This window comes from Hirundo rustica, chromosome 1 (assembly GCF_015227805.2).
Source record: "Hirundo rustica isolate bHirRus1 chromosome 1, bHirRus1.pri.v3, whole genome shotgun sequence".
In the NCBI taxonomy this organism is placed as follows: Eukaryota; Metazoa; Chordata; class Aves; order Passeriformes; family Hirundinidae; genus Hirundo; species Hirundo rustica.
Window position 1 is genome coordinate 134,632,624 of NC_053450.1, and position 13,645 is coordinate 134,646,268.

At 38.3% G+C, this 13,645-nt stretch overlaps 1 protein-coding gene across 1 annotated transcript in view; it reads right to left on the reverse strand.

Moving 5' to 3' along the window:
* ADAM22 (ADAM metallopeptidase domain 22) overlaps nt 1-13,645 on the reverse strand; it is a 132,839-nt gene that overhangs the window by 36,175 nt on the left and 83,019 nt on the right. Inside the window, exons 9-16 of the mRNA XM_040062556.2 lie at nt 11,579-11,650; nt 10,406-10,572; nt 8,388-8,472; nt 7,873-7,963; nt 5,957-6,008; nt 3,971-4,070; nt 1,197-1,268; nt 670-762 (exon numbers count right to left, since the gene is read on the reverse strand). Coding sequence (XP_039918490.1) covers nt 670-762; nt 1,197-1,268; nt 3,971-4,070; nt 5,957-6,008; nt 7,873-7,963; nt 8,388-8,472; nt 10,406-10,572; nt 11,579-11,650 — 732 coding nt within the window. The remainder of the gene's footprint in view (nt 1-669; nt 763-1,196; nt 1,269-3,970; nt 4,071-5,956; nt 6,009-7,872; nt 7,964-8,387; nt 8,473-10,405; nt 10,573-11,578; nt 11,651-13,645) is intronic.

Consider the following 13,645-nt stretch of genomic DNA (forward strand, 5'->3'; position numbering starts at 1 on the left):
TTATTCTGCTGGCTGCGCTTTTGTGTTTTTTACTACATCCTTCCCTCAGACACTCCGTGGTATGATTTTCCCATTCAGTCTCATGGGACAAATCCAGAGCAACATGTATGGCATTGGGAGGGGAACACGGATAAGGACTTGCATATTCACAGAATGACAGAATGGTTGGGGTTGAACCTTAAAGATCATCTAGCTCCAACACCACTGCCATGGGCAAGAACACCTTCCACTTGCTCAAAGACCCGTCCAACCTGGCCTTGATCATTTCCAGGGATGGGGCATCCACAGCTTCTCTAGGCAACTTGTTCCAGTGCCTCACCATTCTCATAGTGGAAAAACAAGGACACCTAATGAAACCTTTATGGTTAATTTATCCTTTAAGCAAGGATAAATCTTGCATAAGATCTCATAGAACTTCAACCTGATTCAAACTTGTCTGAAACTGGAGGGATTCAATTTACCTCTGCATTTGATGACAGTCCCTGCCCCAAAAAGCCAAGCCTAAAAGACAGTATAGCCTCACAAAAAACAGATTTCAGCCAGTTTTAAAAGGTAAGCTTTCAGAAGAGTAATCACAAGGTCCACAAGGGAAAACACAGGTGCTGTAGTGCCTGCAGCCTCCTGGATGCATTCCCACCAGGCTGCTGCAGTGAAGGTCACTGCCCTTACCCGGCACTTCCGACAGCAGAGCCCGTTGCTGCACTGGGAGCCCGCGGTCAGGGTGCAGGTATTGCAGCACTCCCCTCCTTCGCTGGCACACTCCTGAGGAACACACACACACAGAACAGAATTCATGGGAATAGCACAAGAACCCCAAGCTCTTATCACTTCTTTTCTTAGCACATTACCCAAATGAATTTTCCTTCATTCTTTTAGGCTCCTAGAGGCAGAAAAAGGCATGCACTTGTGGGGCATGAAGCTGCTGCTCCCTGTGCAAGATAGAAAATAATTTTTCTAAGTTTGTATTGTCAGCCATTAAATACTTACATCTGAGCATTGACCAGTGTTTCCATCTAGGAAAATGCTTTCTTTCACGTCTTTGAAGGTCTGATTCTGCACAGGCAGCTATTACTATGAATCCTTGGGTACAAGACCTTCACCCTGCTTGTCTTCCTCCAATTATCATTAACAGCAACAATGTGCAGGACCAACTCTTGGACAACTCTAGCTGCTAATTTAAAGTACATTGCACTTACCGCTATTGTCCCACAGTCACATTCCTCCCCATCTTCCACAAAGCCATTGCCACATTCTGGAGGATCCAGAAGCTGCATGGAAATTCAGAAATCAAAGGGTATGTCTCTTTTAAGGGAAAATCATTGTCATATTTGCTCTGTGCAACATGGTTTTTAAGATAGCACTCCAAATGCATTAACTGAAAAACAGGGAGACACAGACACAAGTGAAATGCACAGAGAATGAACACTCCTGAAAATTAGTACAGCAATGCTGCTGAGTCACATGGTATCTTCTGTGCATAGGTTGTCAGCTTTACAGTAAATGCAGTTTGAGTAGAAGTTACAGTGAAAAACAAAAGACAATAAGGGAAAACAAATTTTAAAGATATAACAACTTCATTATCTTCAGAGCTGTTGCAATTTGTTGTGGAGTTCAAGTGACAAGGGCTGAAAGGTTAAAGCTTGCACTGTAAGTTCAGAAGTAACAGCCATAAAAAGCAGTTCTTTTATGTGGCTCAGAAATGCTTGGGAAGGAGAGAGGCTAGATTTCTTTGTCAGTTTTCATTGCAGCTGGTTTTTTCTTTCTTTTTTCCTCTACCACAGTTGGGAACTTTCTGCAGTTTTCTATAGGTAGGTATCACAGGCAGATGTGCTGATGAGGCTTCCTCCCTTTCCTTTCAGCCTTCCTGCTGGACTGTAACTCAAAAGAACAAAACCTGTGTATTTGTATGCTATAACCTCTTCTAAGGGACACTTACATTCTGCTTTTTCCAGTTATTTTTTTTTTCTGTCTTCCTAAAACTTTTAAAGGTTTTTCTTACAACAAGAAAACAATTTTTACCCCCTTTGGACATAAGAAAACATAATAGTAGCTTTTAGTACATAAAAGAGAAGGCATTTAAGTAGGTCACCAGACTAAAATTTTGCAGATCATCCTTTAAGTTCTCCAATTAAACTAGGACCATTCCAAAAAATCACTCTGCTCCCGAGCCATCTGCACAAGTACATTGTACACGCTGTAGAGCATTTCTCACTGGCTGCTGCTTTTCTGTCAGGAGCCCACAGGATGGAGCATCACCCCACATACTTCACTGTGCCACAAACCACAGCCTGGCACAGGATGATGTGCTATTATTAGATCCCCTATTGAAATGGAAATTTGACTGCAGCATGCATTGCATATGTAGAATTTAACGTAAAATGCATGCAAGCCTTTAGAGTTATTAAAGAGCTGATAAAACTGCTTGTTTCCTATGTATTTTTCCAGACATCTGAACTTCTTCAATATCTCTCAGTGTGCTGCATGACAAAGGGACAGCAGTGACAGAGCATGCTGCCTTGAAATATTGGACCAATTTGCTGCAGTACATAGAGACAGCTAAAAATGAAATTGAAGAAAAAAACCAAACATTAAAAGCAAATTGGATAACCTTTCCCCAATGTCATATCATTCATCCATTCATTTGGAAAGAGCATATGTTCAATCTGCTCCAGCAGTCATTGATGCAATTTTTGTAATTTGATGTAATTTTTGATCTAAGAGTGGAGCACTGCCAAACAGTGCACCTTGTCACATCAGCTTTCCTTTATCTCATAATGCATGAAAAACAAAAGCAAGTTTGTGTCTCACCACCCTTGCTAGGAAACACTTCTATGACAGCTTTGTTAATTAGACAGACATCCATTGACAAAACCTTTAAACAACCCAAACCACAATGCATAAGAGATTAAATCGCCCTGGCTTCCACATCTAACTCACATATGCTATCAAAAAAACCCCTAAAGTGCTGCCAAACTAAACTGAAAGGAGAGTAATTGGGGTTTTTTCCAACTGACAGATGTGTAAATTAACACAATCACTAAAATAAAACCAGGTAAGACACATTACACTATATAAACAATGCACTCAGCAAGTAAATAAATCTACCAGTATTTGTCTCCATCTTTAATGAGATGGAAAAAAAGCAAACTTCCAAAACTCAGGTACATTTAAATATGAAATTTTACGTCTTATTAATGAATTACAGTGCCTTCTCTCCACTTTTAATAATATACTCTTTCCTCAGAAGAGACCTTTAAGAGATAAGCAAGCTCAGCTTGTCCAGATTTGATGATTTCTCTTCCCTTCTTTAACTTTTATTGGAATTCTGTTGCTGTCAGAAGATGCACTTTTTCTCAGGTTCACCAGAAGGAACATGCATCACTCCTGGATTGACTCTCTTCTCTTTTACCTCTGTGACTACTTCACTTACCAGATAAGTCTTTTTTCCACATTGGACTGTCTTTCTGCCTCAGCCTCTTTCCTTTGCTTGTTGAAAGACAGCCATTAAATACAGGTTAACATTAATTATATAGAGAAAAGAGTCAAGATCATTATCCTGCTTGCTTTACATTTAACACATGCTTCAGTAAATGGAGCAGGAATATACCGAAACACTGCTGCAAATCCTCCATTGCAGACCTGTTGTGAATACAAAATTGTATTGCACTGTATTTACGATATTCAGAACAAACTGTGTGAGGGATTATTCTCAAACAGAGGCCATAGATACTCTACTGGACAAGAAACAACTTTATTAGAAATCTATTTTAAAGTAATTTCTAAACTACTATTAACTAAAATAATCTACTTATACCCATATGTTACCAGAATAGTTAGAGCTTAGAAAGAACCAGAACTATCAAAACTACAGGTGTTTGTTTCCAACATTGTATTTTTCATTTTTCTTGGTTTAATCAATTAGCAATAGAAATAGAATAGAAATAATAGTCAACATTAACTTAATGCTTACTTTGGTTGGTTTATTGAAAAGACAAGCTCCACCTCCATTGTTCAAAAATTCATGATACTCTTCAATATCACACTCGGAGAACTTGCTTGGAAGATAGTACCTAATAGAACGAAGTAGAGAGATTACTTTCTCTGGTGCTTTTCACACAGTAAAAATTTTCTTTTACATTTTCTTTTTTCAAAACAGAAGAAATATAATGTTACGCTTCAGAAAATGAATGAAAGCATGCTGTTCAGAATCAGAGAGACTATCTGTTTGTAAGTCTATCTAATTTGAAAATCCTACCAGTAAATAAGGAAATTTCAAAAATGACACAGACGTGAGAGGTCTAGATAATTTCACTAAGTTTCTACATGCCAAACAAATCTGATTGCAGCATGTAGTTTGCACAAGCGTGACTTGTTCCACTAACAGGACTGATCTCAAAAATACATTTATTTCCCCCCATACAAACTGCAGAAGACAAAGACAGGTTATAGTTTGTTTCTCCCTAAGAGGAAAGGTTTCCCCTGGCCCACAGAATTTTTATATAATAGAGTTATGCCAAACATGCTCCTAACAAACGCCACCTAACATTTCAGCTTCCCTCCGTCATGTATCCCACTTGGTAAATTTCAGTTGAGTAAAAAGTGCCCTTGAGGCACAGTGCCCTACCTAAAAACAATGTGACACAGAAAATCTTTGCACGGATCTTTTCTACAGCAAAATAACTTTTCCCAAGGCAACTGCAGTGATCTTTATATTCAAGTCCATAGTCATGAAAGTATTTATGCTTCAAGGATACTTTGGAGTCTCAAGGGCTTTCCTCTATCAGCTCACCACTGGATATAAAAATATTAGCCAAAGTGCTATCCTGCACTTCTGGAAGAGAGAGTTTCCAAACCATAATTGGCTTTTCCCATCTGTAATGCTCATGAATTAGGTCTGAACACGACAGAGGCTGTGAATTTCTCCAAAGTTCAGCAATAAGTTAGGTAAATACAAGGCTTTTTCATGTACCAAATTATTTGAAAGTTTTGAACTTTAGATAAATAATTTAAAGGCCCTAACATGGGAATTTATAACTTTTATAAGAATCAAAAATACCTTTCAGACTGGGTTTTTAACTTACTTAAAAACAGAAAAATCCTACCAGGTATGTTTTCAGGCATAACAAAGTGAAAACGGCACACATTCCCACTTTCAAAGAGGTTTGAATGAGACATACTTCTATGCTCAAAATTTTTCTGACCACAAAGCTATTGTGAAAATTTGTGGAACCATTTAAAATTAATTTAAAACTGAGCCCTATCTATATCTAAAACTAGAATGCAATGTAATTCATATCTAAAACTAGACTACAATGTAATTCATATGCATGATAAAAGACAGGCCTGTAATAAAAAGTGTTAGGGTCAGAATATACTTCAGAAAGCATCAAATTTCATCCTGCAGCAAAAACTTGCTGTTTCACAAGTCATTATGTTAAAATCGCTCCAATGACAGCATACATGGGTATGAACATACTCAGCCTCCAATGGGGGCAGGTCTTGTAACAATATCACACAAGATGGGAGATAAAAAATGATAGAGATAGATTGAAGATTCCAACAAAAACACTGAAAATGAGACATGCCTTAGAAATTTGATTATAGGACTTAAAGAATTAGGGTGTGTCATAGTTTCCACAATTCAAAAGCAAACTTGCATGAGAAAATAAACTACACCTGTTTCTGCTTCTCTGCAATGACCTGGCTTGACTGTTGAGCCTTGTGCTTTCCAAGTTAAATCAGCATTCACCAAAAATCCTCACATGCCCTTCTCATGATCTCACTTATTCTCACATATCTTTTAACGTGTCTCTGTATGGTATGTAGCTAATACTTTACTTTCTGAAAATTGAGTCATCAAAAATATTCTGCTGAACCACAAAAGAGAAAACTTTTCACACCTTTCCTTTATGTCACTGTATGAAGAACATGACTTTTCTTTAGTGAAATGTCTTACCCCATATCTCCCATTATGCATCCAGACCACATGTCCTCACACTTACACTCACCTGACAAAAAAAAAAAAAAGATAAAATAAAAAGTTACATCTCAAGTCTTGTGAGTCCAAAATAATACAATTCTTATCACAAAGAGCACACTGTACTCAATTCCATTTCATATTTCCAGACAAGTCAACAAGAATAATTTGCTGGGTTTTTGCACACCTTAGTTTAAGTGTATCATTGCACCTTACCAAAAATTTTTAAAACTCTACATGATTCTATACAATCCTGAGCTTTGAAAATATGTCCTGTTTTCCTTTCTTTCCCTTACAGAAACTGCAGTGTTAGCCTTCAGCACCTGCAAATCATGAGTCAGCTTTCTCGTCTTCTCCTGTGTGATGATACTCATTTCCCAAATTTTCAGAGTTAAAAAAAAAAAATAACCATTTTACTTTTCTTTTTTTAGTTCTCTTCTTGGACTATGGTAATGTGATTTTGAAAATCTTCCCTTGAAAAACCCCAAACAATAATTCAGACAAAAAAAAAAAAACATGGAATGATCAATGAACACAAGATAGTACAGCAGGGTCTATCATCTTCTTCCTCTGCATTCCCTCCCTTCTTTCTTTGCTCCCTTCTTCCCTCCCTCCCTTCTTCCTTCCCCTGCATACCTCCCTTCCCCATGCAACTTCCTTCTGCCCTGCCGAGAACACTTTGCTCTGGTCTCAACCCTCCTCTTTCAAACCTGTGTCTTGCTTTAATTTCAGTAGAAATGCTTTCCACTTGCACATTCCATAACTTTTCTTACTGTACACATGAACATCAGTTTATTGCTTCCATTTTAAAAGTACAATTAGAAAGGAAACGAAGCTCTGTCTAAGAATTGCTTTCCCCTCTCTCCCTACCAAAACAGTGTCCTGTCCCTCTCAGCCATAAAGAAAGGGAATTACCATTATTATAATTTTCACTTTGACCCTGCCTCCACATCTGTTCAAATATATGTGGCTGGAAAATTAATATGAACATGTCTGTAGGACAGAGCATCCGTCCTACATTTCTGTGTATTTTTAAAAATAGTACTACATAATCTGAAAAAGAAAAAAAACCAAAACTTTAAATGCCGATGTATCTCTGCATTATATATTGTCTTTACAATGCCTGAAAAAAAAAATCCACTCATCAATAAAGTAATTTATCTTTTTATATGTAGGCCACATAAGCACACACAATCCAGGAAGTCCACACTCCAGTTCATTATCTAAATTGTTTCAAAACTGTATTTTTTATTTTAATCATATCAAACTGGGACTTTATATAACATGGAAGCAGGAAGGCGAGGTGCTTCTTGCAGGCACAACAGTGGAGATTAAAGCACTGCAGGTAAACAAGGATAACTAAGCAGCTAGGTTACAGCAGAGAAATGGTAGCAGCAGGGTAGCAAATACTGGAGATTTGGGTATTCTATGGGAGAAACAGAGGATTTGGGTAAACTACAAGAAGAAATCCATCAAGGAAAACAGATAAAAGTTGCATTGTTAAAACTGTTCCACATAACAGTACTGAGGAGCTTCCTCTTTATTCCCAGATCAGGTAACGTATATTCCCACCCTTGTGTCATAAGATAGCAGCCATTTGGTCTGTGGGTGGGACACCAGTCTCCCTGAAATGAATGGAAGTGGCAGGCACCTTTATGGTCTAGTTTGGATGAAATGGTGACACCAGTGCTGTCAGGAATTATGGGCAGTTGGATACTAGAGCATTCAAATAGAGGAAAATTAATATGTCAGACCCCTTCTCATGTTACTGCAAGAAATGAAAAATATTTCAACATTGTGAGAAACAGAAGGGAGAAGTAAAGAAGACACTGATAAGATCCTCCACTTTTAAAGACTTTTCTCTTGAGACAGAGTGAAAAAGCAAATAAAATTACCACTTAGAAGTTTTCTTCTGTCTGAGAAAATGCCAATATTTTGGGCCAAGGTCTGTGCCAGGGTAACTGCCATTAAGTCTGGCTTTCCAAACTGAAAAAAACAAGAAAGATAGGAAAAGTAATGTAACACATAGGTATCTCAGATTCAAGTGAAGCTTTTCTCATATCAAGGCAAAAAAGGGCAAAATCAGATACATGGTGCTAGAATTCTTACTTCAGGGTAGCTAGATGAAAGCTAAACACTGGCTTATAGACAAGCTAAGAGAAAGTCTGTTTCTCTCTTGGCAATGTGGCTGGAAATATGAATGACAGGATATTGAAGAATTTGCTTAAAAGTGTATTAGAAGTAACTTGATTCACTCATCACTCTTCATTGATGTGTCCCTTCTATAGAGCTGCACTAAGATTCTACATAGCAAAAGAAGGCAAAATATTTTGAGGAACATGTCGGCACTGATAGATTTCACGCCGAGAAATTTCCATCACTTTTTGCTCATATCAGTATCCCCACCTACCTCATTCACACCTCCGCCTTTAAGCAAGGAGCAGATTCCACCAGTGTGGGCCACACCACTTCGACTGCTCTGAAATCGACTCCCCCTTTGACAAAAACGAAAAGAAAAAGAAGTTTACCCTGCTCAGCCCATGAGTTTTGCACCTGCTTATTCCAGTATCTATCCTTCTGAGTTCTAAATGAGAAGCTGGCATTTGCAAGTGCTGGATGCCACCACTACTCTGCAAACTATGCAAAATCAAACGGGAAAAACAGATAACCACTCAAAAGCCTCACATGACAAGTTATTTCCAGAAAACTTATACCATCTCTCCTCCTCCTTTTCACGCTACCTAATATAAGAAGAAGGGGAATATTTTGCCAGATCACCTGGATCTGCCCAGCCTCTTGTTTCTTGACGTTCTACTGCAGCTAGTGCCTTCCACTGGCACATGCTCCAGGAAGAGTTCAGGAGAGGCCACCATGCTCCCAATGCATGGGACTGCTGAAATGATACCTGTCTAATTGGGCAGTGCTGATGTGGCAAAACTCCAGGGGAGATGCATTAGCAGAAGATGCAGAGGTAGGTGAAAAACTCCCTGGAGCTACAGCCAATCTCACCCAAGGAACCGATGCACTCCGAGCTTAAATCAAATCACCTCTTTGGTGCTGACCACATCAGCATGAATGACTGCCAGTTACTGGAGACAAAACATACTCTGCTCCATCTGAGAGTACTGATCCATTCAGCAAATTATTTTTCTCAGGTGAAAAGAGAAAAACATCAAGAAGGATCACAATGGGCTAACTGTGCTAAAGGTGGAAGCCCATATGTAACCACGGTCCCCTCACACCAGCTACCCCCACCTCCCAACTTAGCTGTGTTTCACTCACAGACACAATTTCAGAAACCGCTTTTTCTAAACAATCTGTGAATGCAATACCACAAACACCATTGGTGGTGGTGCTAGGGATAGCACTGGAATTAGCACTACAGTGGTATCCAGAGTCCCAGCCACAGCCCAAATCAGGCTCTTTTGTCCTAGTTAATCCACACGCATTCACAAGGACCAGACTTCCCCCACAAAGACTTTACAATGTCACCAGAGGAGATACACAAAGGATATCAGAAAACCTGATTCCCATTTAAGAGATGAAGATCTGAGACACAGAGAAACCAAAATCTGCAAGCATCACTTGCAGATCTTACTAGCTTTCTTCAAGGCAGAAATCAGTGGCATAAATTAAGTATGTGCAAAAATTCTGAGGGTGGATACTGGGCTTGGGTATCCTGCAACCGTACTGAAGTCATGTGAAGTGAGGTGTTTAAGTTTGTTCTTACAGACTCCTAAAACAGCCAGCAGAGAGAAAAAAGAACTCCAACAGAGATATTCATCTGGCATGTCTTGTGTGGATCAAAAATCTCAGCCATGTGTCTCTCCTGTATTTATGTAAATATATTGATTTATTATATCAATCTTATTTTCAAAACAACTAAGATATTTAGAGAAAATAACATTCTTCTCAGTTTAGCATTCTTATAGCTCAAATGTCTTGGGAGAACAAACTGTTTTGGGGACTGAAACACTTCAGTAATCCTGCAGCATGCAGGTCGTTCAACAGAGTAAAGCAGGCCATAGTGCACTTAAGCAGAAAACCTCACTGGTTTCAAAACCAATGTTTTGCCTTTAAATAATCCGTGCTCTATTGCCAAAGAAGCCAACCTCTGAGGTGGAACCATGCATGACTCTTCAGATGGCTGCACTTGTGGAGTAGATGCTTGCACACAATAACAAAGGATTATAGCACATGCAGCTCAGGCTTGGTATGATAAAACTCAAATAAGAGTCAAACCTCTAGTTGCACTGGCAGGCAGCTTGTGCATTAATTTTTTTTCCCACGTCCCCATCCAAAACATTATTTTCTGAATTCTTGTGGATTACACACACAACAGAAAGGAGATGCATCAGCCACTTGTGAGAAGCAACCCCCAAGGAAAGAAAAAAGCCCAGTAATAAAACATCACACAAGGTTACGTACGAAAAAAGGTGAACTGCGTCACTTTTCTCTCTGATAAAATCCCTCCTATATTTCATAAACTCACGTAGAGTCACCAAGGGGTTTTCAGATATGGTGAACTTGTTATCAGTAGCCCAGGTTTCCATGGCAACCAATACTATCCTGGTGTTAAGTTGTTCTTTATATATCTAGTACATTAACAGAATGAACAAATATATTACGTCAAATAGAACAAAGGTGAGGTTTACCCCATTTTTGTAATAGCTAGCATTTATACATAACAAAATACGTTGCTTATTATAGCACACTTTACATTCTTGTAGGTGATTACATCTCCCTTAAAACCAACAAACATAAAAACCAAGTAAAATCAAAATTTTAGGCTTAATTCGTCAATTAGTTGTCTTAGCCTTCTCTTAGCCTACACAGGCAGAGGCACATAGAAGAAAAATATGGTTTTTGAAAAATACTACATTCCAAATAGTTCAGAGATTTGAAAGTAATGGGTCTTTTACAGCAGCCAGCTCACCCAATGGCACCCAAGGGCCCTCTTATGTGGAATAATGATCTATAAAGCCATATTTTTCACTGTTATATATGTCTACAGCAGTGTTTCATGCTGTCTGAATCACAAAAAAAGGGACATCCTTTCAATGCTGTGTTAACACTCCACACCAAATACTTTAAAGCATTTTCTTCTTCTAGTAACACTTTTCTTTTTCTAATACTTTTCTGTGGTGAGGTGCAGGAGCCAGCAGGTCATCCAATTAACATCATAAATATAATCCATATAGTTGACCTGTATGTCCCTATTCTAATGCACTTAATCAAGTGCATTTTTTCTTGAGAAATTTTGATGCATTCGAATTTCAGATTGTCTTTTGGATTTGAAGTTGTCAAAACAGGGATCCTGTGCTAGAAATTGTCATATCTAAGGTGCTCTCTAAAACTCGGACTAAAGGGACCAATCCAGCAGGACACTCAAATGTTTAAAGCCACAAAATAAAATCCCTCTGATGCTTTATGTTAGACAAAGGCTTTACAGGTGAATGATCATGGTGCTAGATGAAAATTTGTAATCTTCACATACATTGCTATTGTTATACCATGAACTGACAAGTCCTGCATCCATCATCAGGAGAATCTTATGACTCATCTCACACGTAAAAGAACGTATAGTTGAGTGATACTTACTAAATCTGCCATGTTCACTACTGATTTAGCATAGCTGTTGGTATGGCCGACTGACAAGCGATGCTTTTTACACTGTGAAACAAGCACAGACCAGTAACAGGTACAGATTTCAGAAAAACAATTTCCAAAACACCGTGAAGTAAAAAGAATGATGTCAACAATAAAGCCCGTGTGCAAGGTTTTGTCTCTTGTGCTGAGTGCAATGTTAATAACCAATAGTAGAAAATTGCTCAGAAATGCACATTACTGATATACTTTACAACAGCTGTTGTGAGGCTGTATGAATTCCTCCTCAGAAAGTACCCTAGGATCCTTACTGGAAAATTATATAAGAACAGGAACATTCTGTTACTCTGTTCATTATCATTATTGTTGGCAATTTTAAAATTAATCACAAATGCCAGTGCAGAAATGAGCAACAAAAACTTCCATAGCTGAGACTCCTTAAGATGTGTTATTCCAGAAGTGCCTGCATTCGTGTTTTAATCTATCAGACTCTCTTTTTTATCAATTTTCTCTCTTAAGCTGTTTTCTGGTTTTCTTCTTGTATTCACACTCCTCTAATGCCACAGTAACTGGTTCAAACCACTTCAGCAATCAGACTCCCATGGCACCTTTACTGAAATTTTTAATGCAGTGTTATAAAAATGGCACTGAAAATAGCTGTCCAGGTGCTCCTATTTGCAGAAAAAAACCAGTTATGAATGAGCATCATGGGCATGAAAGTCACAGGTATCTCAGAAGAGTTTAAGACAAAGTGTACAAGATTTTCAGAAATGTTGTGCCATCTTGTGCCCCATGATGCTTGATTTTGTAATGAAAATCGTCCATATTTTCTGGAAGTCAGGATTTTTAGTGGGCAAGAAGTTTCCCACAACTAGGCCATAGGAAAGGCATCCTTTCAAGCAGCAATGGGGGGGAAAACCACCAAAACCAAGGAAGTTAAGCCCAGAGCAAACAATATTTCCTTCTATCAGGAGGAAATTATTTGGCTTCTTTGATCACTGGCAGTTACCTCAGGGAATAAACTTCTAACTGGACTGACTCTTGCAGTAGTTGTGATTAGACAAATTAGGAAACATTGTCCTTGAAGAAAATCTGCCTGAACAGATAGGATCCCAAGGGAAAAGTAGTGGCTTTGGGTTTTTAGGATTAAACACATTTACACTGATTTAAGGTATTTTTCATTCAATATTATTAGTTTTAATCCAAGAATTTATTCCTGTGTTCACCAAACTGAGCTGGTGGAGAAGTATGTCCAAGGACAGTGGCACATTCCTTGTACACTTGTATACTCCCATGTCTATTTTTGCCAATTCAGGTATTGCATGAGAGAATTTCTGCACATTACAGAAGAAGTAAACAAGATTCATAGAAATAATTTGATTTTAAAGCCATAAGGGACCATAAAATCATCTAATATCACCAGTCGGATGGGCACTACGGAGCTGAACTCTATCCAGTTACTTCAAGAGCAAATCCATTGTTTGTGTTTGAAGCTACCTTTGAACAGAGAAAGTGATGCAGAATTTGCCATTTCCTTCAATATTTCCTTCATTAGAGAATTAATAAATCATCTTCACTGACATAAATCTGTGCTTTTTCCCACTTGAATGAGTCTGGGTTTTCTTCAATACACTGTTATTATGTCTCTTTCCACTCTGTTAAAAACCCCACTGTATTCTCCCAGAGAAGTTTAATGAAACAATTTTCTCTACATTGATTGGGATGTATCAAAAAAATTTAGCCACTGTTCATCTCCCCATTCTCCACAGCTGCTGCACAATTGAAATAACTGCACTATGGATTGCTGAGTGCCTGTAACTAAGACAAATGCTCAGGAAAGCCAGAAAGAAAATCATCAGCTTAAGTCATACTGACATTAGTTACTTTCTGGCCCATCTTTCTGATCCTCAGGCCTAGTTGGATTCTTGATGAAATTAACTTGCCAAAATTCAAAACCAACTTCATCAATGGTTAATGAGACAATAATCTCTTCTATTAAGGACATACTGAACTTAATCTGGCTTTATAGTGTTCTTTATTGTTATGCTCTCTGGATAAATT